This window comes from Solanum verrucosum, unplaced genomic scaffold (assembly GCF_900185275.1).
Source record: "Solanum verrucosum unplaced genomic scaffold, falcon-dt-bn FXZP01000434.1, whole genome shotgun sequence".
Classification (NCBI taxonomy): domain Eukaryota; kingdom Viridiplantae; phylum Streptophyta; class Magnoliopsida; order Solanales; family Solanaceae; genus Solanum; species Solanum verrucosum.
In genome coordinates, this window is record NW_026019848.1 from 231,217 (window position 1) to 258,930 (window position 27,714).

General features: G+C 29.0%; 2 protein-coding genes across 2 annotated transcripts in view; both read left to right on the plus strand.

Moving 5' to 3' along the window:
- The first annotated feature begins 7,972 nt into the window (after positions 1-7,972).
- Positions 7,973-14,142, plus strand: LOC125817483 (cytochrome P450 98A2-like). Its single transcript, XM_049497023.1, has 3 exons — positions 7,973-8,462; positions 12,351-12,739; positions 13,498-14,142. Exons 1-3 carry the CDS (start codon positions 7,973-7,975, stop codon positions 14,140-14,142), a joined length of 1,524 nt encoding a protein of 507 aa, XP_049352980.1.
- LOC125817435 (serine/threonine-protein kinase Nek5-like) overlaps positions 13,910-27,714 on the plus strand; it is a 200,868-nt gene continuing 187,063 nt past the window's right edge. The window contains exon 1 of the mRNA XM_049496979.1: positions 13,910-13,915. The gene's annotated coding sequence lies outside the window, so the exon portion shown is untranslated. The remainder of the gene's footprint in view (positions 13,916-27,714) is intronic.

Below are 27,714 nucleotides of genomic sequence, written 5' to 3' on the forward strand. Positions count from 1 at the left end.
TAAAGTTGTGGTCCTTTATTTGTGGAAAGGTATATTTTTAATTTTAACCATCTTTCCACAATCTCCTCATATAAAGAAAAACAAATATAGATAATAATAATAATAATAATAATAATAATAATAGAATAATAATTATTATAATAATAATAATCTATATATAGATATATTATTTATCTGTATATTATAAAAATCAGAAAGAAACTTACCACAAAGAAGAATTAAATTAAAATCTAAAAATGTAAAAATAATTTTTTTTAAAAATAAACCAGTAAAAACATAAATTATCAAATATTGAAAATAAAACTAATAAATAAAAAGATAATTGTTATATATTTTTTAACACGTTTTGGACTCTTAAAAAATTTATAATGTTTATTGTCAGCACTACGCCACTACCAAAAAAAAACAAAATTTGTAAATTATTAAAATTAATTGGAATTCTAAAAATAAAAATAGAAATTTCAAACACTAAAAAGAAAATTAAAAATTAAAAATAAAAAAAATATTTTCTAAAAAAGCTCAACGTTGTGGTCCTTTTTTTTGGAAAGGTATTTTTAAAATTTGAACCATCTAAGTGCACATTTTTATTTAATAATAATGAAAAAAAAGAAATAAAAAAATATTTTAACTGCACATTAACTTCCCACTTCTATCCTAAATAAAAGGAGTGGTTAGAGATAAAATATTCAAACAAACGGATAATTCTTCACCAATCAACGTAACTGTTTTCCAAAAATTTCATTATCCTTTTTAAAATTAGTTTATAAATAACTAAAAATTAAATAGTTTGAAATTGTAATTTAAGATTATAAAATAAAAAAATAAAAAAAAAGAAATAATTTAATTAAAATTTAAAAATATGTGTAAACTTACTCAGTAACCACCACAAAAATTAATTTTTTTTCAATAAAAACTGCAAACTCAAATAAAAAAAAATTAAAAAAAAAGAAAAAGAAAAAGGTCAAGCTCTGCCCCCAACATAATATACATATACATGCGTAATCTCAGACACATTCAAAAAGGGCAAAAGCTTCTGGAGAAAACAATTAAGAAAAATAATTGATTTCCAAAATATTAAGACACATTCGTATTTTTAGATTGCATTGTATCATTAATAAAATACGTATTAACTAATTACAAATAAGTATTAACTAATTATGAATACGTGGCTGAAATAATTGTTCCATGCATAATGGAGTCTTTTAAAAACAAAACTTATATTGAATTCACAAAATTAATTTAAAAATTTTAACAATTTAAGTTTTATAAAATAAAAATTTTAAATCTAATAATTACTTATATGGACAACAATGAATTTGAAATACATTCAGTTGTTTCCACAAAAATATAGGCAACAATGAATATGTTAAAATAACCGTATTTATAATTAACATTAAAAATAATTTTAACTGTTGTTAAATTTTTTTCAGCCTTTTGAGAAATATTTTCTTTAACGATTTATAACTGTTTTTCAAATATATCATCTCTCAACTCTTAATGAGCCTATTTTTATGGAAATGATTAACTACATTCCCATAATATATGGCTATATAATCTAAAATATAAATCATGTTTTTAAGGTACTTAATTTTTAAACTATTCCATAACTTAATGTAATGCTTATTAGTTATAACTATCACATATTTAACTTTTATAGTGGATATACAATTTTTCAACTCAAAAATAATTTTTTTTATAATTGAAGAGTCAGTCTTCCTTTTTTATATATAAAAAAAATGTTTAGCTTACTTAGATAACACTTAGAGGAGTAGAAGCGTAGAAACTTGATCAATATGAAATGAATAAAGAGATGTCATGTATTTTTGTACACAACTTTTAAATTGATCATTAACATGAGGAATTTATTATTCAGATAAATATTTTAAAATCATTATGAAAAAAATTTGAAAATGACTAAATTATTTAATTTACGCAAAATCTCTCTATTGAAAGAAAATAATAAATAATTTTTTTTCATATATTAATTTGAGAGAGTGTACCAACATAATCTCTTAATTCTTTCATTCTTATTTATTTTTAATCATAATATATTTTTGAAACGTTTTGTATAAGAAATATATAATTATCATATTTAGTTTTATCAAAAATGTTATTTGATGATCGTGCGCATGCATTTATATGATTTGTTCCTTTAGTTATATAAAATTTTATGATATTAAATACATTGCATGAAAAATAGGATGATAATTATATTTTAATAAAATCAAAATGATGTAATATATTTGAACAACTAAATAAATTTTAATAATCTCCGCGCAATGCGCGGGCACGTATACTAGTTGATTAAAGGCGCAAAGTTGAGGCGGTTGGACAGTTTCACGCGTACAACTGGGAATCCAATTCCGTTTGGTTTTGGATTCCTAATTGATTTTGGACTCAATTATTTTATTCAGGATTTCTTACATCTATAAATAGTCCATAAGAATAATTATTATGGGAGGAGGATACAATGTGAAAATAACTTTTGATTTAGGGTTTCTTCTTTTCTTCTCTTTTATTTATTTTACATCTTTTATTTGAATGATTCGTTATAATTGCTCTATGTCTATGTGAAGTTAAACTTCTCGTTCTTGGATTATATTTACTTACAATATGATTGTTTAGTGATTTTGATTCGGCATGATTTGTTTATCATATTAGTTGTTCTTATATTCTTGTGATTACTATTTTGATGCTTGATCACCATTGAAATAAACATAGTGTCCGAATTGAACTCAGGAGAGAAATAAGAGGATAGAACGTGGAATATAAGGAGCATGAATTTCTCTTAATAACTAGGGTTAATTTGTATTTAGGATAGGGATATACGACTATACAGGAAGAAATCTTAATGCTCGGTACTTAATCCATCCTATCCCAGCTCAATGATGTGGTTAGGGTATTATTTATCGTAGGCGATTAGAGGTCAGGAGACCATGATCATACATTTAACCCTGTGAATCAATAACTAGATAATCAAATATGTTGATGAAATTGATGCTAAACATGATTGTTAGTTAAATTATAATCCTAGATCGATTCATTCATTGATTGTGTAAACATCTATCTTTTCTTAGTTAATTTGCTTTTTAGTTATTTTATCTTTATTTTTAGTTTAGTTCATATATTAATCTTTTTGAAATCCTCCCCTTAACTAAATAATTAGAATTAAAATAATTTAGTAAGAATAATTAATTGACAAGTCCTTTTGGGTTCGATAATCCGATTCTTTTAAGAGCCACTATATTATTTGTGCGACCGAGTACACTTGTGTGTGCAATTGGAAGCAACATATATCATCACTAGTAAACACCAATTTTTCAATAAAAATTACAGATTTATGATTTGTTTTTTTGATGTGCCCAGCACATTAATATTACAATTTGAAATATATCTATCAAAAACAGTTGATAGAATAATACGTAAAATAATATATAAAATAATAATATATAAACAAAAAATAAATTATAAAACTTATTAAAATAAAATTCTTAAATAAAAATTTAATCAAACTTATGAAATATGCTGATTGATTAATAAGAAATATATTGGTACATATGTAAATATGAAAATGATATATTAGTCTTGAAAAAAATAATTTTTTATTTTTGCTTTGCTTTTATTTAAAAAGCAGAAATTTTTATTTCTTCCCAAAAAAAAAGATGTTTTTGCTTCCATTTAAAAACACTTTTACTGATTGCCAAACACTTAATTTTTCAATAAAAATATTTTTTTTCTCAAAATAAGTGTTTCGGCTTCCCAACAACAATGTGAAATGGTTCTTAGCATTATTGGCAAACATCATATTGAATCCCACTTCTTGCCATTTGTTTTTTTAATTAAGGGTTAGATTCCCCATATTATAATTCTCCCTTATTTTTTAAAAAGTAGAACAGAAACCAAAACATGTAAAATAATTATATTTTTTGTGATAATGTAATTAATTATCTTATATATATATATATATATATATATATATATATATATATATATATATATATATATAAAGTTCATATGGAGCATGCTCCACCTCACTCAGGTTTGGAGCGTTATACCGATCTCTTTTACATAAAAGCGAATCTAGGATTTTCTGAATTATAAGTCAATGACCTTAAATGTTAGTAATTAATTATATTCTAAATTTAATTTCTATATAGATTTTTTATATTTTACTAATACAAAGTGACAAATATAAGATCTAGACAAAGACTATCGAGTTTTGTCGAATTCATATACATCCGATCCTGTCTTCTCGCATAATTGCTAGCACACGCATAAAAATCCTCATTTTAGAGTGTGTAATTTGATTGTCTATTGATGTGAGGCCAAAATATATATTTTTAATCATTATTTGCTTTATTATTTATTATTTATATTTGTCCTTTTTGAGCCTGAATTTTATGAATTGTATTAAATAGTATATTTTATTTGTAGGATTAAATTGGTGGAAAGATGAAAAAGCTTGGAGTTAAAACGAATTAAAGGTGAAAGGTTGAAGAAGGAAATCAAACAAACATCGAATTAAACTTTATAAAATAATATATATATATATATATATGTTGGTTGAAGTAGAATTGGAATTGGAAAATTCCACGTGGAAATGTGTGAAGGCAGTAGCCAATTGATTAAAGGCGCAAAGTTGAGGCGGTTGGACAGTTTCAAGCGTACAACTGGGAATTCAATTCCGTTTGGTTTTGGATTTCTAATTGGCTTTGGACTCAATTATTTTATTCAGGGTTTCTTACATCTATAAATAATTCATAAGAATAACTATTAGGGGATGAGGATACAATGTGAAAATAACTTTTGATTTAGAATTTCTTTTTTTCTTCTCTTTTATTTATTTTACATCTTTTATTTGAATGATTTGTTATAATTGCTCTATGTCTATGTGAAGTTAAACTTCTCGTTCTTGGATTATATTTACTTACAATATGATTGTTTAGTGATTTTGATTCGGCATGATTTGTTTATCATATTAGTTGTTCTTATATTCTTGTGATTACTATTTTGATGCTTGAATGACCACCATTGAAGTAAACATATTGTCCGAATTGAACTCAGAAGAGAAATAAGAGGATAGAACGTGGAATATAAGGAGCATGATTTTCTCTTAATAACTAGGGTTAGTTTGTATTTAGGATAGGGATATACCTAGAGACCATGCTTGGTCACTATACAGGAAGAAATCTTAATGCTCGGTACTTAATCCATCCTATCCCCGCTCAACGATGTAGTTAGGATATTATTTATCGTAGGCAATTAGAGGTCGGGAGACCATGATCATACATTTAACCCTGTGAATCAATAACTAGATAATCAAATAAGTTGATGAAATTGATGCTAAACATGATTGTTAGTTAAATTATAATCCTAGATTGATTCATTCATTAATTGTGTAAACATCTATCTTTTCTTAGTTAATTGCTTTTTAGTTATTTTATCTTTATTTTTAGTTTAGTTCATATATTAATCTTTTGAAATCCTCCCCTTAAATAAATAATTAGAATTAATATAATTTAGTAAGAATAATTAATTAACAAATCATTTGGGTTCGATAATCCGATTCTTTTAAGAGCCACTATATTATTTGTGCGACCGCATACACTTGTGTGCAATTAGAAGCAACATATATCATCACTAGTAAACACCAAAAAGATTTCAAATTGCAGAAGCAATAAGTCTTTTATGTAAATGATTTTGTACCTACGACTCAAAATTTTCTTGTCAAGTTACATGAAACAAAATTTTGAAAGTCCACATAAATATTATTGCTAATTAACAAGAGTGAAAGGTAAAAAAATATTTCGACAAAAAACATTTCTCAATAATATCATCACGACTCTCGAAACAATGTGAAATAGCAATTATCAAACCATATATTCCACTACGAAAGATTTATGCAGACAACTGCCTCGCAATGGTGGAGTCAGAAATTTTAATAAGGGTGTTCAAAATCTGAGAAGTAAACACACGAACTAGTGAAAGGGGGTTCGACATCTATTATACGTACTTAAAAAATAATTTTAACCTATTTTTTCGCCGAGGGATTCGGATGAACCCCTCATATAAGTCTCCATCCCTGCTGCCTCGCACGATCAGAAAGAAATTAAAGGCACAGAATCTTGACATACCATGATTTTATTTATAAAACATATAAAAAAAATAAAAAGAAGATTTCATCCACCAAACCTAAGATCATTAATTAATTGGATACTCAATCATTTGGCATAGAATTTAATTGTCAAATGTCAACTTAGAAATGGGTGCAACTTAGTTTGTGACAGCCTATAAATAATCTCTCTTTTTTTAGTTTATTTTTTCATAAGATGGGAAATTCAACTCTTATTAAAAAGATAGAATCCATTGAGTTAATAAAATTTCTCGCAAGTTATAAATAGTTAGTGCATATTTTACTCTTTTTTTAATTGGACTCAAACATTTCAAATTTAATAAATGAGTTATTTGTTTTGATATTGGATAAGCATAATAAAGAAAAAAATTTAGGTTTGGTTGGTAAATTTAGTGATAGGAGTCTATCTAATTTGGATGGAAGAGCACTTGTTGAAATAAATATTATTTGATTACTTTGCTAAGTGTTATAATCTAAATGCTAAAGAATATTCAATTTTTTATTTGTTTGGTTGAATATACACTTCAAAATGTTCTTGACTCTCGCATGCATACATCCGTAAGTAATTTAGTTATAGAATTCTATCTGATTTGGGTGGAAAAGCATTTGTTGGATGAAATATTATCTGACTGATAAATGTTACAACCTAAATGCCAAAGAAAATAGACTTCTTATTTGTTCGGATAAATATTCACTTCAAAGTATTTTTTACTTGCACATATTGTATATATTCACCCACAATAATTTATTTATAGAAGTCTATCAAATTTAGGTGGAAAAACACTTGTTAGATTAAATGTTATCCGATTACTAAGTGTTATAAGCTAAAAAAATGTTTTTGAATCGTAAATTTACACACGTAAGTAATTTAGTGCAACAACAAAAACTTCTTTGAAAGGAATGAGAAGAAAAAAATGATTCCATTCAATATTAAAATATTTAATTACTAGGAAGCAATAATTCAATTATACCGCCATAGGAAAGTGGGATCATCATCATTAGTGATCTAACAAATCATCCAACAAATTGATCCACCTAACACGCATCAAAGTTGAAAAATGAATAAATATGGTCAGTAATAAAATATACCACCAAGTTGTAATTTATTAAAAAAATATATATATCAAAACATGAATATAATTATCATTTTTTCATTTCTAGAACATAAACCAATGGTATTAAAATGGATGATTTACACACATGTTCCCTTTTAAGCTATTATTTAGATAATAATGATTTATTTGTAAAAGTCTTGAAGGAAAATTATTAGCTACTCTAGTTAGTAGTCTAGTTGATTAATTATCTAAACTTTTACTTTGGTGAGACGGTTCGATTCTCCATATTGTAATCTCCCTTTTTATTTCCCCTTTTCTTAATCCCATTTTTTCTTTAAAAAATAAAGTATATCGAAGAAATCTTAATAGCTCAGTTGATTGACTACCTAACCTTTCACTTGTTAGGTACACCGTACATGATTTGGTATTGGAGGATTAATGTCAGTACACTATTGTTGAGATAAATAACTTCTATACAAAATGCTAATATGGATAAAAAAAATTACCTACTCCCATTTATTTTTAAAAACATTTACACAGTATTAGACTATCGTATAGCAAAGGAATCTTAGTAGTCCAATTAATTAACTATCTAAATTTTCTTTCATCTTATTGGTAAGATCGTAAGAGTTTGATTTCATACCTTAATAGGTATAAGAAAATTAATGTCTAGACATTATTGCTGAGATAATAACTTTTATACGGATCTAAAAATTTCCCTATTAAAAGGGACCATTGGTTTCCTTATCTTCCACAAACACATTACACACTACACATTTCCAAAATGGCTTTTTCTTTAGCACTTCCAGCCTTAACACTATTTCTTATATATATTGCTTACAATTTCTACCGCCGGTTGAAAGCCAAGCTACCGCCCGGTCCACGGCCGTGGCCTATCATCGGAAACCTCTACGACATAGAGCCGATAAGGTTCCGATGCTTCGCTGCGTGGTCGGAAATATATGGCCCTATTTTCTCATTCTATCTAGGTTCACAACTAAATGTTGTGATAAATAATGCAACACTTGCTAAGGAAGTATTGAAAGATAATGACCAAAATTTGGCTGATAGGTTTAGGACTAAACCATTGGCAAATGTGAGTAGAAATGGGAGTGATTTGATTTGGGCTGATTATGGACATCATTATGTGAAAGTGAGAAAATTATGTAATCTTGAACTTTTTACTTCAAAGAGAATTGAAGCTCTTAGACCAATTAGAGAAGATGAAGTCACTTCCATGATCCATGACATCTTTAGAGATTCTACAAAGCAAGGTATGCCTTTTCACCTTTCCCCTTTATATCACTCCTATTAAAAAAATAGACGGTTTTATGGGAATTCAGTAACTTGATATAATAAACTTTTAATATAGTCATCTTCAAAAACAATACTTCATTATATGAGATATTTTTTTAATCATTTGTCAGTTACTCGAGTTTTCGTTCTTAATGGTTCAGTTTTGGATAATGCTCATATAAATCATATACACGATGTTCATAAAAATAGAATAAATAACAAGAATAGAAGTGCATTATAAATTTTAACATTGATCACTTTTATTGAAGTAGAATTGTTCGAATTCCTTCTAAAGACTCTTATAATAAATTGTGAAAACAATATTAACTATTTAGCTTTGTCACAATTAAATCTAAAGTTAAGAAGAGAGAAAGTAATACTATTTTGTGACTATAAGAAAGACACTATAACAAAAACAACTTTTAGTGGCCATAAATATATGCACATTAACAAAGAGTGCTAAAGTCTTTACCAACATTAGTTAATTGACATTTGATCCAATGTCACTACAGATTTTAACAACATTTACAAAGAATGCTAATTGCTTCTAAAAGAACATATTTAACAGCAATTAAACTATTATTGTTAATTAATTGTCGCTAAAAATCATTTTTGGTGTAGTGAGAATTAGGTAGTCGCAATAGAGAGGCAAAGAACCTAGTTAGTGTTGCCTACAACCGAAAGTAATACTGAAATTTTTAAAGAAATAGAGTTGGTAAAATGTTGAAACCACTGTTTTATAATTATGAATAAAATAGTAATTTTAATATTATCCTATTGAATTATCGGTTTAATCATTAACTAAAATCATAAAATCAAACACCAAATTTTATTTTTTTACAAAATCGTTTAAAAAGTGTTAAACCATTTTGATAGACCAATTGTATTTTTTTATTTGATTTATCGATTAAACTAATCTTTGCACACCCTTAATAACAATTAAAAAATATTCAGACAACTTACATTATTATAAAATTATTGGACTATATTTATTCTTCCTTTTTATTTTTCCATTTTTTGTCCTTACTTGTGCATAATTTTCTTAGGAGACAACTACTTCAATTCATTAGATTCTTCGTCTAGAATCATCACATTTCGAAACAAATATTCACCTTTTATATCTACAGATTTAAGTTTTTCAATGACAACATATCCAATTTAGTTCTACAAGTCAGACGTGAGGATGTAAACAAATCTTATTCCTATTTTTGTAGAAAATAAAAAAAATATTTTTAATAGAATCTTAACTCAAATGAAGTATAATCAAGACAAAATTAAAAGGAGAATATAACAAAATAACAATACTAACTAATTCTACTATAGAAGAAAAAGAGAAGACCAACTCCCTCTCTCTTCCACATAAAAGTACAAATTTACATTGACTACATAATTGAGTTATTCAAATTATGTTCTACAAGTCAGACGTGAGGATGTAAACAAATCTTATTCCTATTTTTGTAGAAAATAAAAAAAATATTTTTAATAGAATCTTAACTCAAATGAAGTATAATCAAGACAAAATTAAAAGGAGAATATAACAAAATAACAATACTAACTAATACTACTATAGAAGAAAAAGAGAAGACCAACTCCCTCTCTCTTCCACATAAAAGTACAAATTTACATTGACTACATAATTGAGTTATTCAAATTTCAAAAAAAGTATACAATGACATGCAAATTTTTACATTTAATAAACAAAGTCATAAAAGTTCTAGACTTGTTAGAAAAAGAAAAGAAAATGACAAGTAAACCAACCCACAATCTACACACATATGAGAACAAAATAAAGTTAGGAAAACCCCTAGGACCTTAGTCTAGTAGTGACAACACAATGTGTGATGTTTTGGTCAAGTACATGCATATAATAAATTTGAATCTTATTGTAGATAAAAACAAAAACTTTGTATTATTTAAGTGAAGCCATCAAATATCTAACTGTTAGAGAAAGAAGAAAAAAACAGTAACTTGTTAGGAGTCAGTGTTGACTTACCCCACTCTAATTAAAAAATTATAAGTTGGAGTAGAAGAAGGGTAAAAATAATTACTACTTATTATATATTATATTGGAGTAGAAGAAGGGTAAAAATATTAAAATTTTCATATTCTAATATATTTATGATTTTTGGTTATGGAAGAAGGAACCGAGAAGAAGAATATATCAGCAATAACTGATTTTATTACAAAATAACTCATGATGTTTATATCGATTTAGTATGCGTCTCTATATCTAACATGCATTGAGTAGAACTCATACCATATCTATCCTAACTCTACTATATTTTTTGTTTCATTCATTTCTTCTTAAACAATACAAACATTTTTAAAATTATGAATCTACTATCAGAAATTCAATACGTAATTAATCTCAACATTTAATGTGTGTTTTTAAATAATAAAATTTAATATGGATATTGGGCCGCACCTAATATCAACAAAACCGATGAAAAAGTGCAAGAAAAGATACTTTTTTAGTGACAAATATTTTATTTTTGTTTGTAATTCATCTTTATACGGAGGTTTGGTAAAATAAAGTGACACCTAGGGGTGTGTTTGGTAGAAAGGAAGATCTTTAACGAAAAATAAAAGGTATTTTTTTTATTTATTTTTGCGTTTGGTGTGTAAGTATAAATTATAATCGTAAAAATATTTGTAATTTAATTTAGATAAATATTATGAGGATTGATAGGGGTAGATCCTATGTTACAATATTGAGTTCATATGAACCTAACATTTTCAATACGTAGCATAATTTATGTGAAAAAATTCGATAAAATTGTCACAATTAATAGTAAAATTCATATCTTTAAAAATATAATGAGTTCAATGCTAAGAGCTTAAAGATTGAACTCACATAATTCAAATTCTTATGAGAATTGGGGTAGGGTGTAAGGATGTGGGGTGGTGTGCGTTGAAGGGTAGGGAGAAGACAATCGATGTAGAATATTGTGTCCTTTGTAGAACTTATTTTTTCTACTTTCATTAGAGAAACATTTTTCTCGTTTTAAGGAACTTATTTTTTTAGAGATTTTAAATAACTATATATTTTAATTAGTCAAATAAGAGAAAATTAAAAAAATATCCCCCACCCCCACCAAACATACCCCTAATGAGTTACCTTTAACTTTACAAATGTATATAGAACATTCAAAGTACATAGACACTATCACATTGGAACTAAAAAAATTATATATAATGGAACACATAATCCTAATTAATAATTAATTTATGGAACAAAAAAAATCCAAAACCCAAAGGAAGGGTGGAGATTTATTTGGCTTTTTTTCTTCTTCTTTTTCTGAAAAGAAAAGAGTTTCATATACTCGATTATTGCCTTAGTTTTTACTTGCATCACAAATCAATTAAATACACTACTAACAATATTTTACTTATGTACCTTGTTTTCCAATTATAAATCTACATTAATTGACACTACAATTTTTTTTAGCTTAGTTTTCATATTTTTTGGTATGTTGGAAAAGATTAAATAATTTTTTTAAAAATCTTTCCTAAGCTACATTGCTCAAGTCGAGATACATTTCCTTGAGCACATTTTCTAGACTACCATATCTTTTTATTCGTTAGTGTCTTCATTTGCTAGAAAATCTATATATTATATTGATTTTCCTTCCTCAAAATAATTGGCCTTCATCAAATATTTACAATGTTCAATAATAGCCCATTAGAGGGTGATAATGTATGTCTTTTATTTATTTTTATGTCCATAAGAGGGTGACACTGTATATCCTATTCTTTGATAACCTTAACTACAAGTAGACAGTCTGTTTCCACTTTTAATCGGCTCTTGTTAATTTGATACTCCACAAACTATGACTAATTGATTATTGATATATGCAAATGTGTAGGTAAAAGCTTGATAATGAGGAGCTACTTGGGATTAGTAGCATTCAACAACATAACAAGAGTAACATTTGGTAAAAGGTTTATGGACTCACAAGGTAAAGTTGATGAACAAGGTAAAGAACTCAAAGAGATAGTCTCCAATGGGATGAAAATTGGAGGAAAACTTAACCTAGGTGACTTTGTTCCATGGCTAAGTTGTTTTTTCAAGGATGATAATGAAGCTCTTAAGGCTCAAGATAGTCATGTGGATAGGTTTACTAGGGTTATTATGGAAGAACACACTCTTGCAAGGAAAAAAACTGGTGAAACAAAACAACACTTTGTTGATGCTTTGCTCACTCTACAAAAGGAATATGAGCTAAGTGATGACACTGTTATCGGCCTCCTTTGGGTAAGTATATTACGAAACCCTTATATTACTATCCTCCATCCCAATACAACTACTATTTGTGTACAACTATCTATTACAATTTATATACGACACATTACGTAGTAAAGATAATATTTTTTTAACTTTGATCGGACATGAAATGTAGTTTTTTGACATCAAATTTACATATTACATATGAAGAATCATGATTAAAGAAAAAATCATTTAATTCTTGAAATCTAGATGGTGTCATATAAATTGTAACGTAGAAAATATTCTTTTTCGATTTAGTTAGTTAAATTTCCCTACAAGGACAATTCCAAATTTCCAACTCAATTATTTTTCTTCAATTTTAGGTTAAGAGGACCAAATAAAGTAAAGAAGAAATTAAAGAAGAATATATATAGTAAATTAATGAAAGTAATTGAAGAATTAGACGAGTTAGGTGTTACAAGTGGAAAACACCAATCTTTTTTCAGTATTCGTGATCATTAACTAACATGTCTTCCACCAGAAGAAAAAGTATTAACTAAATTATTATTTAATAATGAATCAATTATTGAATAAAAAAATAATAATTATAAACTCAATAATTCTCCACTACAATACTTTTGAATGTGTTCCTATGTTACAAAAAAAATAAAAAGATTTAAAATCTATTCTTGTATGAATTTAACTACAAATCCTATTTAAACATAAATTAAATAAACAAAACAAATATTAAATCTTTAATAATTTTGATTTTTTTAAGTTTAAATTATTTTAATAAATTATTACAGGATATGGTGACAGCAGGAATGGATACAGTGGCTATAACTGTTGAATGGGCTATGGCAGAATTAGTCAAAAACACAAGGGTTCAACAAAAAGCCCAAGAAGAATTGGACCGGGTTATTGGGTCGGACCGGGTCATAACCGAATCCGATATGTCCAAACTCTCCTATCTACAAAGTGTAGTTAAAGAATCATTAAGGTTACACCCTCCAACTCCACTAATGCTCCCTCACTTGGCTAGTGCTAATGTCAAAATTGGTGGTTACAACATTCCTAAGGGTACAATTGTACATGTTAATGTATGGGCACTTGGACGAGATCCTAAAGTATGGAAGGATCCTTTACAATTTAGACCTGAAAGATTCATTGAAGAGGATATTGACATGAAGGGACATGATTTTCGACTTTTACCATTTGGTGCTGGTAGACGTATTTGTCCTGGTACAAATCTAGCTATCAATATGGTTACTTCTATGTTAGCTCACTTGTTACACCATTTTAAATGGTCTCCACCTATTGGAATTAAGCGCGATGACATTGACATGTTGGAGAGTCCTGGAACTGTTACTTATATGCAAACACCTCTACAAGTTGTTCCTACTCCTAGATTGCCTCTACACTTATATGAACGCGGTCCTATCGTTATATAACATCTTCTCATGATGTTACACTCTTTTTTTTTCTTTTACTCTTTTGTTTTAATGTTGTTTGGCATACTCTTGGACTTAACTAATTTATTGTTATTTGAAATATGATGGTATTGTAATCTATACATTTATGGGGAAAAATGTAATCGTCGTTCCAAAAGTACAAATATGAAATATAATTTCAATGTTGTTGTATTCTGAAACGTTTTCTTTTACTAATAAAGTTGAATAGTGATTTTGATGATTAACAAATATGATAGTTCGGTTGGTTAACTACAAGCTAAAAGGACCTGGTCCTTCTAGTAATTAGTTCTTATATAGTGTCTAATAGTTAATTATTCCAGGAGTGTAGCATTAATTTTCACATAAAATATTTTGTAGTTTCATAAAGATTGACCTAGCAGCAGCCTAAATAATATTATAGACCCTTGTTGTTACTGATGAGTCCAAGTTGGTAAGAAAGAAAGTAGAGTCATAATTGATGTTAGATTTATGTAAAGAGACCAACCTAGGTTGTGATGTAATGGTGGAATTTCCTACTAGAAGTTTCGAGTTCGATCTATGGCTATGGAGAAAATCTTGTTGGTTGCATTATCTCCAAAATGGTCCCTGCAATGCTGATCCAACTTTTTAGTTGGGGTTCCAATGCAGGTAGCCAAGCACCAGACACCAGGTGGAAAACAATTTTTTTTTTTTAAAAATGAAAAATGTGCAACATACTTTCTACTTCCTTTATTTTTTAGGTTTAGGAGATACTACATTTGTTCCAATTTATGTGATGTAGTTTAACTTGACACCAATTAAGAAAGAAAGAAAAACATTTGAAACTTATGATCTAAAATAAGTAATTGAAATTTGTATGACTTTAAATTATTTCACTAAGGATAAAATTGACATTTTAAAGCAGTTAAATTGTTACTAAATATAAAAACATGTCATTCTTTTTTAAACTTACAAAAAATGAAAGTGAGTCAATATAAATTGGGACAGATGGAATAATATTTTCTTTCTATGTTTCTCATATATGCAATGCTAAGAGATCTTTTAAATATAGTTAAATATTTTATTGAGAGAAATCCTAGAGATGGACCGAGCAAAAAGATTTTTCACGAAGTTCAATTAATGGATGTACAGGACTAATAACTATCTAATAAAGAGGAGTAAACATATATACACTAGGTTAATTAGCATGTCTGTCTAGCATTTATAAAGGTGTTATTGTCTTTTAATTTTTGTTTTAAGGACATTTTCTTATGGAAACATCTATTGCAATGTGCCCTTTAGTTCAAAAATTGAATAACCACTACATCAAATAAAGTGGAGTAAGTAGGCACTAGGTCAACATGACTGTCTAGCATTTTTACAAAGATCTACTAGTTTATATGTAAATTTAATTGAATGATGTTCTATCAAAGTTGATCTGACATAACTCTTAAAAGAAATTTAATTAGAGATGTATCTTATCACACTGACTTTATTAATGATATTTTAAAATTTGACAAATTCTACTCTATATAGTCATTAATTAATACTAAGAATAGTATAGAAAAAAAAAACTCTCTTGATTGACTAAAATGAACAAATAAAATGAAACATTTATTTTTGGTTTAGAAGCGAAGTATCAACAACTTTATCATATAAGTAGTAATTAAGTTTGAAGGTGTTTTGTGGTGGAGGTTGCCAACGTAACCAAATTAAACTGGAGATCTTTTTGTTGGAATAACATGGATGAGTAGTTTTATCGAGATCAGAAACAAATTATACAAATATTTTTAATTCTTTAAATTGTGCTAGTTCTAATTTTAATTTGTATCCATTGCAATGGTACACTAGTTTGTGTGTTATGGATTGTATGACTAGATGATCCCTTATTAGGTTCCACTTATAATTGTATAAAAAAAAAGGTCATGTGAACTCATAGACCACAGTCATCTAACTAAATTCGATATAACATATATCTAGTATTATTTGAAGGTATTAATGGTCAAAAAAGGAAAATCAGACCAATAATATATTTTCCTAAAGCTCCCCACTTCTTATGCTAGAGTAAGCACTGGATTTTCTATTATTCTTTCTATCTCAATTTGTATGTTTTACTTTCCTTTTTAATCCGTCTAAAAAAGAATAACATATTTTTATATTAAGTAACAGTTTAACTTCAAAATACTCATGTTATCCTTAATGAAATGATTTTTTTTTTAATTTTATAAATAAGATAATATATTAATAGCTAATATGCATCATTACAAGATAGAGGCAGATCTGCTTGCATGTTGTTACAGTTCAGGGGATGAGCGTTACTAGTATTATTACAATTATACAACGTAGATACTGACTGTTTTAGCCTGACAAAATAAATTTCTGCCTTATTTGCTTCGAATTTCTTCAGAACAAACAGGAGTAGAACTTCCCCAGCTGGTGAAGTAAAGTTCTGCAATCAAATATTATATTCGAATATTTAGGATGATTGTTAGCAATAAAGTTTAAGATTTCCTTACAATCTACATTTATTTTCAGAGGTTAATGAAATGATTTATCGTCACACAAATATCTATCACTTATTTTAAATCACAAATTTCAAAAGTTTTTATTTCTTTCTTACATCCTGTTGTCAAGTTAAATTTACTCGTATAAAATGAGACAGCATGATTAATATTCTGAGCCATGGACACACTGGACATTATCATCATTGCACTGACCTTGTTGTCATTACATATTATGCCTTTTCCTGACTGAATTTGACATATTATTGTAGCCACATTTTAACGATCTGTCAACTTTTATATTTAATAAGTCAAGTAATTCATGTTTATGAGCTAGGTGGGAAGTTCCACCTTAGTTTAACTCGGATAAATTAGTGACAAATAAAGCAGAAACTTTTTTTTATTAGACATATAATGACACTATTAATACAAACTTATCCAAGTTATCCTTTCAATCATTTGTACTATCGCAACTAAGCTTCATTAGTCAAAATCAAAATAATATCGTTGTTTTAGGTTGAGTCACCTCAGGCGAAGGATGGTCAGATGCATATCGTACACCAAAAAATTATGTGATATGTATATAGAGATTAAAATGATTAGTTATTATGAGTTATATATCTAATTTTGCACTCCCTCAACATAACTGAGAATTTTTTTTTGCAAACCTACACCGAATTCTTGACTCTACCACTATTTGCACCTACACTGTCCCATTGTCATCCCTACATATATGCCCTATTGAAGATTAGATGAATGTTGATTTTTTTTGGTCTTCAATGTAAACAGTAACGATAATAGTACATATCATTGAATGATAAGTCCTCAAATTTATCAAATAGTGACTACAAAAGGTGTGGTAAATATATAGTTAGCTCACCAACCACTGTTGTTATTAATTATCTACATATTGATAAAGACGTGAGCATATTATAACTTATTATTCATTTGCCAGCCTTTTGACAACTTGTAGGTTAAGTTGAACTTCTTAAAATTCCCAAAACTTTCAAATTTTGAATTTGACTATGAATAAATGAAAACGTATCGGTGATATTATTTTCTTATAAATACAGTTTAATTATATGATAGATGGTGATCGATCGGTCATCATTTGATTCAAATTCCTCTATTGTTAACTAGAAGTCTCATTTATCAATAATCGAGAGGTATTCTGTATAGTAAAATCTTATATACTCGCTATAGAAAATCGAGACACGAAAAATTGCACAAGAACTTTCTAACTATCCCGTAGAGGTGTTCTGTATAGTTTCTATAATAATTAAACTCCATAACAATATTTTACTATAATGATTAAGTGTTTTTTTTTAAATAAATTTTGTATGTTATGTTATATTATATGCTCTTTAAAATAACATTTCATAATGAATAATAAAAAATATCTGAACAAATGATGTGTTGTTTAGCTAATTTATTGTTTGAAGAGTATGAACGAAGTGAGTCCTGCCAATTGCTACATGTGAAGCTTCTTCCAAAAAATAATCATAAGCATTGGTGTGTTTGATATGAATAAAATATTTCTCTCGAAAAAATACGTGATATTTAATAAGTAAACTATATAATAATATAATGGGATATAGATAAACATTACATATAAAAACGTATTTAAGATTTGAAAGTTCTGACTATCACATTATAACTTTAGCAGGTCATTTTTTTGGGAATTGGTGTCAATATTCACAGATTCAAACTTGCGATGCAAGGGAGTAAAACCTGAGTTTTAACCGCGGACACTTTGAACTTATTGTTACTTTGGGTGCCACGGTTAATCTTTATACCCAACCACACCCTAAAGCAGTGGTGAAGCTATATAGACTGAAGAGTGATCTCTTGAACATCGTTCATTGAAAGATTCTATACTTTGTATACAGAAAATTATACTATATAATTTATACTATATATATAGAAAATTGTAAGTTGACAACTAAATATGAATGCATTTAGTAAAGAGAGCAACTTATAAATTATTAGGACCAAACCATTATAAAGGAAAACATGACCATTAGTACCTCAACAACTGTCCCAAACATAAAAAAACCCTACATTAGCAAAAAATAGCATCCCATACACCTCATTCCCATTACTCACTTGTCGGACTCTCCAAAAACTGTTGTCACAACATTCGTATTGAATTCTCTAAATGCATTATTTATGAAAGATCCAACACACACAAAACATAATTTTTAAAGAATTCGAACAACATATAGATCACCACACATCAAGTCTTTGAATTCTTCATCCTTTCCTCCTTGAAAAAGTCAAGCAAGACAGTGCTCTTGCATTTGGGACATTTTGGATTCTCTTCTGGTATGATGACATACATTAAGCATGCAGGACAACCCAGAAGCATCATAGTCTTCTCTGAGAACTCTTTGTCGTCGGGGCTCGGTTCTCGAGACACACAGGAGCTTGTAGGTGATGATATTCTTTCCATTAAAGGTTGTGCTCTGTGAGATGTAACCCTAGGTGATGATGATATGCTTAGTTTCAAGTCAAGATTTAGATGCTTGATCTCCTTGTGTTTCAACAATTTGAATACATCTCCCTACATTTATTAGTAAACACAAACACAATTACTCATAATATACAAGAATCAAGTTGACTAATTTTCGAAGCTAAACTGAATTACACTCCTTCTCATATGAATACGATGAAAAAATATATCTGAAAATCTTGGTCAAAGTTCATATAGTTTAACTCTTAAGAAGCAAAATATAACAAGTAAAAGTAGCGAAGGGAGTATCAATAAAACATTTAAACAAAGATATATACATACACAAACCTACTAGGGGCGGATGCCAATCACAATTTACTAGGCACATCTGAATTCAATACTTTTCTTTTTTGATATCATAAATAAATGTCATGACCCAAAACGAGTAATGAGTGACACCCACACTTAACCTCCTAGGTGGGCGAACCAATGAATTCAACCCCAACTTATATCAATTGTTCAACTTACGGAAAACAACCATTATGCGAAAGCTCAAAACTTATTAAAGTTCCAATAAGAGAACCTCCAGAGTCTATTACATATTATCCCCAAAACCTGAAAGTCATCACATAAGGACATCTATTCTCAAAATACCAAGTCTAAGAGTATCAAAGACACCAAAATAAATAAGTAGGATAGTCTATGTCCGAAATTTAAGGACTTCGTGCCATGACCGAGAGAATCCAGCATGAGCTAGAAGGAGTAGCTCACATTTCAGCAATTATTAAATTCCGAACTCATAATTTCTAAAAATTATCGTGAACAGATTAAACTTTGATCATAGATTTTAAAATTGAAATTTAAAACTTTGAAAATTTGAGTTTTTGAAATGTGTTTTTTAGTATTTGAAGCAGTATTTGGACAAACACTTTACTTGAATTTTTTTTGAAGTTTAGTGAGCGAAAAATTCAAAAGAAACTGATCAGAACTTGAAAATATTTAAATATCATAATTTCAAAATATAGTCCAATATCATGGCTAAACAGATATTATTTAATGTTTCAAAATCTATAACACAACTATATCTTAATTTTTGAATCCGCCTCTGATCCCTATCTATCTCCTCCAAAGATATAAATAGTAACACATAAAACTATCTAAAGAAAGAATGATAAAATTACCTTGATTGATAGAAGTGATAACTTATTGAAAACAAAATGTTTCTAAAGAGAGAATATTTATGTATATATATATGAGAAAGGAAACTAAAAAAGTGAGAAGAAATAGCCAAACTGGTCTATACTTATATTGTAAGTTGTGTGTGTGAGAGATAATGTACGAGTCATAATTAATTGTGATACAACTAGAAGAGGAGAATGGGGTGGATTTTTTTTTTGGAATAATACATAATAGTACATATATATTGTTTGGAAAGTTACTTGTCATATTGAATTTAGTGTAATTACAAATTACATAATGCATAGTAATTATAAATATATGTTTATTTGTCAAAATGGTGAAATTATAAGTGTAATATTTGATTGGATAAATATAATTAAATAGCTAAATTTTAAGAATAAAAATTAAATGTTTTGTTCGATAAATATGTGTATTTATATGTTTGATAATAATCTATTCTCTTATATCTAGTGGAAAAAAACACAGAGTGATAATCTTATAAACATATTCAGAGGAGGATCCACGTTTGAGGGAAGAGGTGCACGGTATATACATTTATATACCTAAATAATTAGAATCATATAAATAATTGTGCACCCTAAAACATGTAATATGAATTGGTGCATTGATCTAACACTGAATTGATCACTATGCTTCTTCACAAGCAAAGTCTTCTGAGTTCAATTCTTGATTGTTACGTTTTCCTGTTTTCATTTCCCCAGAAAGGCATATAAAAACAAAAGATCACAACCATTAAACCACACAATGAACTATGTTATATTTTTATTTAATTTATATTTATTTTGATATCGATCTTCAATTTTATACTTGTTTAACAATACTTTCCGATGAAGTGTCGTTGCTTCGATTAACCCGCATCATCCGCCTGTAGTAATTAAGAGAGAGGCGTAAAACTAAAATATAGAGACATCACACATATATACATAAATATTTACCGCATGCAGTATCAAATACAATCCTAAGAAAATATCAGATTTTTAACAAATTCATAAAAAAAATTAATTCTCTTATAACTTAATGAACTTTAAAAAAAATATAAAAAAAAAAACTTAAATAAAAGTCTATAATACGATATAAAATTACTAAATCTATAGGTAATATACCAAAGTTAAAACATAAATTTGAGGGTAATGATTTCCCCCCGCACAATTACAGTTTTTATTAATTAATTACAAATAATATTAAATTTAATTAATTAATTAATTTTTTTTAACTAAGCGCACATTTTATGAGAACAAAAAAAAATGTTTATAACCATAATTTCATAACATTGTTAAAATATTCAATAAAATGTAATATATTAATTTTAACATCACTTATTATATGTTGAGAGAAGTATCGAAAACACCCCTAATTAAATTTGGCACAAATTATTAGTTTTATTTCTGAACTATTGACAACCTTAAAAACACCCCTCTACTTGACTAACTAAACACATAACACCCCCGATACACTTTCGATATGCCACATGACATAACATCAAGTGGTCTCAAACTCTTGTAGGATCATGGAGTTCTTAATAAAAATCAAGAGAAGTGTTGAAAACATCTCTAAACTTGACAAGCATTTAGGGGTTTATTTCACTAATGTTGCTAAATCGATGGTGTATTTAGCTTCAATTAGTCAAGTAAAGAAGTGTTTTTAAGATTGTCAATATTTCGGGGATGAAACTAATAATTTGCGCCAAGTTTAGAGTGATTTAAAATTTTTCTATATTCGATAACGAAAGTAAACTATAATGACATCACTTGTTATCAACAAGTTTGTAGATGATTCATTATTTTATATTTAAGATTCTATAGATTCAAAAATTTAGAATAATCACTAGAAATATAAAAATTAGTCACGGATAATTATGTGGCAAAACGGTAAAATTCATCGCTAATTTTATTTAATAACAAATTATTAATAAAATTTATTAGCTACGAACAATTTAACAATGAATTAGCAATAAACTTCATCGATAATTTTAGTGTTTAGTGGATAATATAACTAAGTTAAAATGCATATATATATATATATGAGAAATTACATGAAAGCACGTGAAGTTGAGAAATAAGAAGTAAGGAAATGAAAGATAAATAATACCTATCATAAATGCCTTTAAGATTTCAAGGGTAGCTTTTATATTCTAATATTTCCACCATTTCAATTTGTTTATCTTAGTTATCATTTGAACACTCAAAGAGTTTATTTGTTATCATAAATTTTCAAATATCGAACCTTTATCAGAGGCGTGTCCATCGATACATGTTAAAGTCTTCGGCTTGTACGGCATCTCCTTCCATTTGCTGCTACTATTCTTTGTTTACTTTTGACCTTCCCTAACTCCTACGCTACTTTCTAAATGTTTGAATTTTAACTATTATAGCTTATATGTGTAATTTTTATACCGTTTCTGAATACATAAATTTTATTTTTAAAAAGTTTAAAATTCTATATAGTCTGACGCATATATATATTTTAGGGGCAGCATGTGTAACAAACAGTGCTTCATATGAATGCACTTTAATAGAACCTAGGACCATTTCATTAATTCTCTGAAGAAATCACTTTCTAGTAAAAAAAATATGAATCCAGAATTTGAATTAAAAAATAGTACTAACAATTAAATTGTTTTGTCCCTCCTGGAACGTTTCTATCGGAAGAAAATGACATGATGAATTTAGTGTAAGGTGACTTATTGAATTTACTACATGTAAAAAATTTAAAATATTATAAATCATCTCACAACATGATGTATTAAATAAAAAGAAAAAGAAAAAAAAGGGAGAAGGTAATGTGATAAAGAATTGAAAAAGTTGAGATTTTTGACATGATCATGGGAATGTTATTAATGTGTGTTTTAATTTGATCTCAACTGATGTTCATACACACACATCTTACGTAACAATTTGTGTGAGATGTCACAACGTATGATACGTGTGTCTACTTGCTCAACTTTATACAAATATAAGTATCTACTTGTGTATATCCAAAGTTAAATGACATAAATGTAAGATCCAATCAAGTTATATATATGTATTATGCTAAATTAATAAAATACATAGACGACACTAAGGGTTATTAGGACAACATAACAGTAGCTGTAGTTGTTGTATTCTATTAGAATTCATGCTTATATAAACTACACCTGTGTGTAGAATCTATATATATATATATTAAGGAATAATTTTTTTGTGAAATACAATCGAGTTTTATCGTATTCATAAAATCTTACATGGTTCAAAGTCTTGCGAAGACTCACGTCTCACAATGGTACTTCCCTCAATTACCAGTATTACCCCGCAAACCCCTTCTTAAAAATTTTCAACATACACAACCAATGTCAATCAATCACATCTTCTTAAATTGGATCGTAATAATTATATTGTATGAAAATCACATTTTTCTCTAGTTCTAAAGGGTCACAAACTCGAAAGATATGTGGATGGTATGAACAAGTGCCCTCCAAAGGTAATTCCAAATAGCTAGCTTTTCTGAATCAACCTCAATTGGCGTGGTTATCACTCCAGCATACAGTTTATGGCTGCAATTACAAATCACAAAGAAAGGCAACTCATCTATGGTAGAATACCTTCAAAAGATGAAGACTTGTACCAATAATCTCACAGTTACGGCACACCCAGTCACTGATGACGATCTTGTCGTATATATTCTTGGGGAACTTGGACAAGAATATGATATCATGGTTGTCACGCCCTGAGCCTACATCCTGGGCGGGACTGGCACTCGAGAACCATTGCTGGCCCCAAGCGAATCCTTGACCTGTCTTAAATCTTAGCGGAAGACTTACTCATAATAAAAGACTTTAAAAGTAAACTGTAACTCAAAGATAACATAAAATGTTTTATAAATAAACTCTCAACTAGCCAAAGTGGCAACTCAAGTCTCAACATCACTACTAAAAATGGAAAAGACTCATGAGCTAACAATAACTATCTATGAAGTCTCTAACAACTGAGATGGACGTCGGGACAAGACCCACGACATCCTAAAGAACTTGAATAATGAAAGCAACAAAAAGGGGATCCTCCGGAAGCAATGAGGCTCACCAACAACTCTGAAGCTCAATTGGATCAACGATGCGTTGGATGCTGATCCTGGTTACCTGTATTTGCATCATAAAAGATGCAGGCCAAATGACATCAGTACATTGAATGTACGAGCATGCGAGGGAATTCTAAAACAAGACATAAGCTTGAAAAGAACTGAAGGAACATACCTGGTCTCAACTCAACTCAACTCATTTCAATATAAATGCAGTATAAAGAAAAGCTTTAAAACATGTGTATAACAACTTTGTGTATTGAAGAATACAATAGTAACTCAGTTTGTATGCAAGGATACAATATAAATTCTGTGTGTATATGAAAATACAAAATAACTTTGTGTTTATAAGAATACAAAATATCTCTGTGGAGTTTCTCTAACTGACAACCATCACTATGAGTTATGTGATGATACATCGTTTTGCCTCACGCTGCCAGGGCCGTCTTATACCTTGCCGGAGATATAGAACATAACTACTAAGTGGATCCACTAGTCTATGCTAAAAAGCACTAAAGAAACATCTAAAAAGTATGACCCTTTTCTATTCATGTTGGCTATACGATTTATGGAGACCATGAATTATCTGAACTCAACTTGTCTCCAAATTGGTGCTCAATACTATTCCCAAAATGTACTTGCTCATATGTTTAAAAACATAACTCTTTCTGTGGTTTGAGATAATTGCTCAAAAACTAGCCCAAGGGCTCTCTTGAAAATCAGTGTTTCCTCACTTGCTTAAATGTGAAAACATTTATTATTTACTCAAAAACTAGCTCAAAGACTCTTTTGGAAATCAATGTTTCCTTTCTTGTTTAAATATGAAAACATTTACTCTTTGGGAATACTTAGTTCCCATATACTCTTTTGAAGAAAATGAACTTCATTTGTTACTCTTACTCAACTCAAAGCTTAAGTCTTAAAGTAAGTTTAAAGCATTTGTAAAAGACTCTAAGAACTCTCTAGACTTAACTCTCAACTCTACCTTGAATTTGATTTATGAATTCAAGGTTGTGATTTGTGATAGGAAAGATCTCGTGATGTTTAGGAGTGTTTTTAGATAGTTAAAAATGATAAACGATCAAGAAATCACTGTCTGGAAGCAAGTCCGCGATGCAGAGATGTATTTTAATATTAGGTTGTGAAATAATTTTTGAGGCAGAGGGGTCCGCAACCTCTCTGCGACGCGGAGAGAAGAGATTTATTTTTGAGGAACAAGTCCGAGAGTACCTAGTTTCTTCCAGACTTTTTTCTTCTTCGTTTTCTAACTCCAATTCGCCTAAATTCGATTCTTTTTCTCAATTTCACTTTAGATTCAGGTACCCAGTACATGTACATAAGAATATATTCCTAAACGACTGTAAAATCGACACGATTCCATCAAGAACTCAACAATCCCATCAAATCTCAAGAACGAAATCCAATTTCAAGAACACAATTCAAGATCATCAAACTTTCAACTTTCTAGAACAAATTTCGCTGAACTAAACATGATTGGCGCATGGGTGAACGAACCCAACGCTACAAAAGTCTCACATACCTCTTTAGGTATCAACTCTTGGCGAAACGACTTCGATTCGGCAAGAAATCTCCAAGAGCGCCTTGACTTTTCTCCTTCTTTTTCCTTTTTTCTCTTCTCTCAAAGCCCTAGCGTGATTCTTAATTGCATAAACTGTACTAACTCAGTTTAGAACCCAAATAAATTCCTAAAAATGAAATAAATTAATTGGGTAATGAAATGACCAAATTACCCCTCTAAAATTCGATTGACTTTCCTTATCCAGACAACCCAACTTCAAATAGGCATATCTTCCTATACAAACTCAAAAATTAGCAAACTTAGTGGTGTTGGAAAAATAATTCAAAGACATTTCATTTGATATCTTGTAGCCCACCTAACTCATCTTGTACTAGGAGATATGGTCGTTTGAAGTCGAACCAAAACTCATACTTAATATACTTGCCAAATTTCAGAATTTTATTCTTTCCAAAAAAAATGTTCTTTCTAATTCTAGCTCTTTCAAATCGTGGAGTGTTACAATATCTCCCCCTTAGGAACATTCGCCCTCGAATGATATTACTCTTAGTAGGCTAAGAGTGTAACATCTAACATTTAACTCAAACACCCAACAATCAAATCTAACACATTCACTATATCAATTAAAAAGTACAAAGAAGAGAATTAGTACCTTGATCTGGAATGTCTCCGGACTCAAAGATATGTGGATATCTCTTCTTCATGTCCTCTTCAGCCTCCCATGTAGCTTCCTTAACAAACTGATTTCTCCATAAGACCTTGACTGATGCTACCTCTTTGGTTCTCAATTTGCGAACTTGTTGGTCTAAAATCTGAACAGGAATCTCTTCATAAGACAAGCTATCCTTAATACCAATATCTTCAGTTGGGATAATCAGTGAAGTATCACTCATACACTTTTTCAACATAGAAATGTGAAAGACTGGATGAACTACTGCTAACTCTTGCGGTAGTTTCAACTCATAAGCTGCATTACCAATCCTTTTGGATATTCTGTAAGGACCAATATATCGGGGACTGAGCTTCCCTTTCTTACCAAATCTCATAACACCCTTTATGGGTGAAACCTTTAAATATGCCCAATCATCTACTTTAAACTCTAAGTCTCTTATCCTAACTTCAGTGTAGGATTTTTGACGACTCTACGCTGTTTTCAACCTCTCTTGAATAACTTCACTTTATCCATAGCTTGATGAACTAAGTCTGGTCCTATCAACCCAGCTTCACCAACCTTAAACCATCCAATAGGATATCTACATCTTCTCCTATAAAGAGACTCATATGGAGCCATTTGGATGCTAGAGTGGTAACTATTGTTGTAGGCAAACTCAATAAGAGGTAAGTGATCATCCCAATTACCTTTGAAATCAATCACACAAGCCCTCAACATATCTTTTAAAGTCTGAATAGTGCGCTCTGATTGGCCATTAGTCTGAGGATGAAAAACAGTACTCAAGTTCACCTTTGAACACAAATCTTTCTGGAATGACTTTCAAAATTGTGCAGTAAATTATGCACATCTATCTGAAATAATGGAAACTAGAACTCCATGAAGTCTTTCTACCTCTTGAATGTATAACTTGGCATAATCTTCTGCTGAATGGGTAGTCTTTACCGGCAAAAAGTGGGCTGATTTTGTCATTCGATCCACAATCACCCAAATGGAATCATGTTGCCTGCGAGATCGTGGCAAGCCAGTAATGAAATCCATATTGATCATCTCCCACTTCCATTTCAGAAGTTCTATATTCTGAGCCATACCACCAGGCCTTTGGTGCTCTACTTTAACTTGTTGACAATTTAGGCATTTAGTAACGAACTCAGCAATACCTTTCTTCATACTATTCCACCAA

What these genes read in the sequence shown, in the direction of transcription:
- LOC125817483 (XM_049497023.1), top strand. Translation starts at nt 7,973, where the DNA reads ATGGCTTTTTCTTTAGCACTTCCAGCCTTAACACTATTTCTTATATAT. An exon ending in TAGAGATTCTACAAAGCAAG is followed by an intron (nt 8,463 to 12,350) that starts GTATGCCTTTTC and finishes GCAAATGTGTAG; the next exon opens with GTAAAAGCTTGATAATGAGG. An exon ending in CTGTTATCGGCCTCCTTTGG is followed by an intron (nt 12,740 to 13,497) that starts GTAAGTATATTA and finishes AAATTATTACAG; the next exon opens with GATATGGTGACAGCAGGAAT.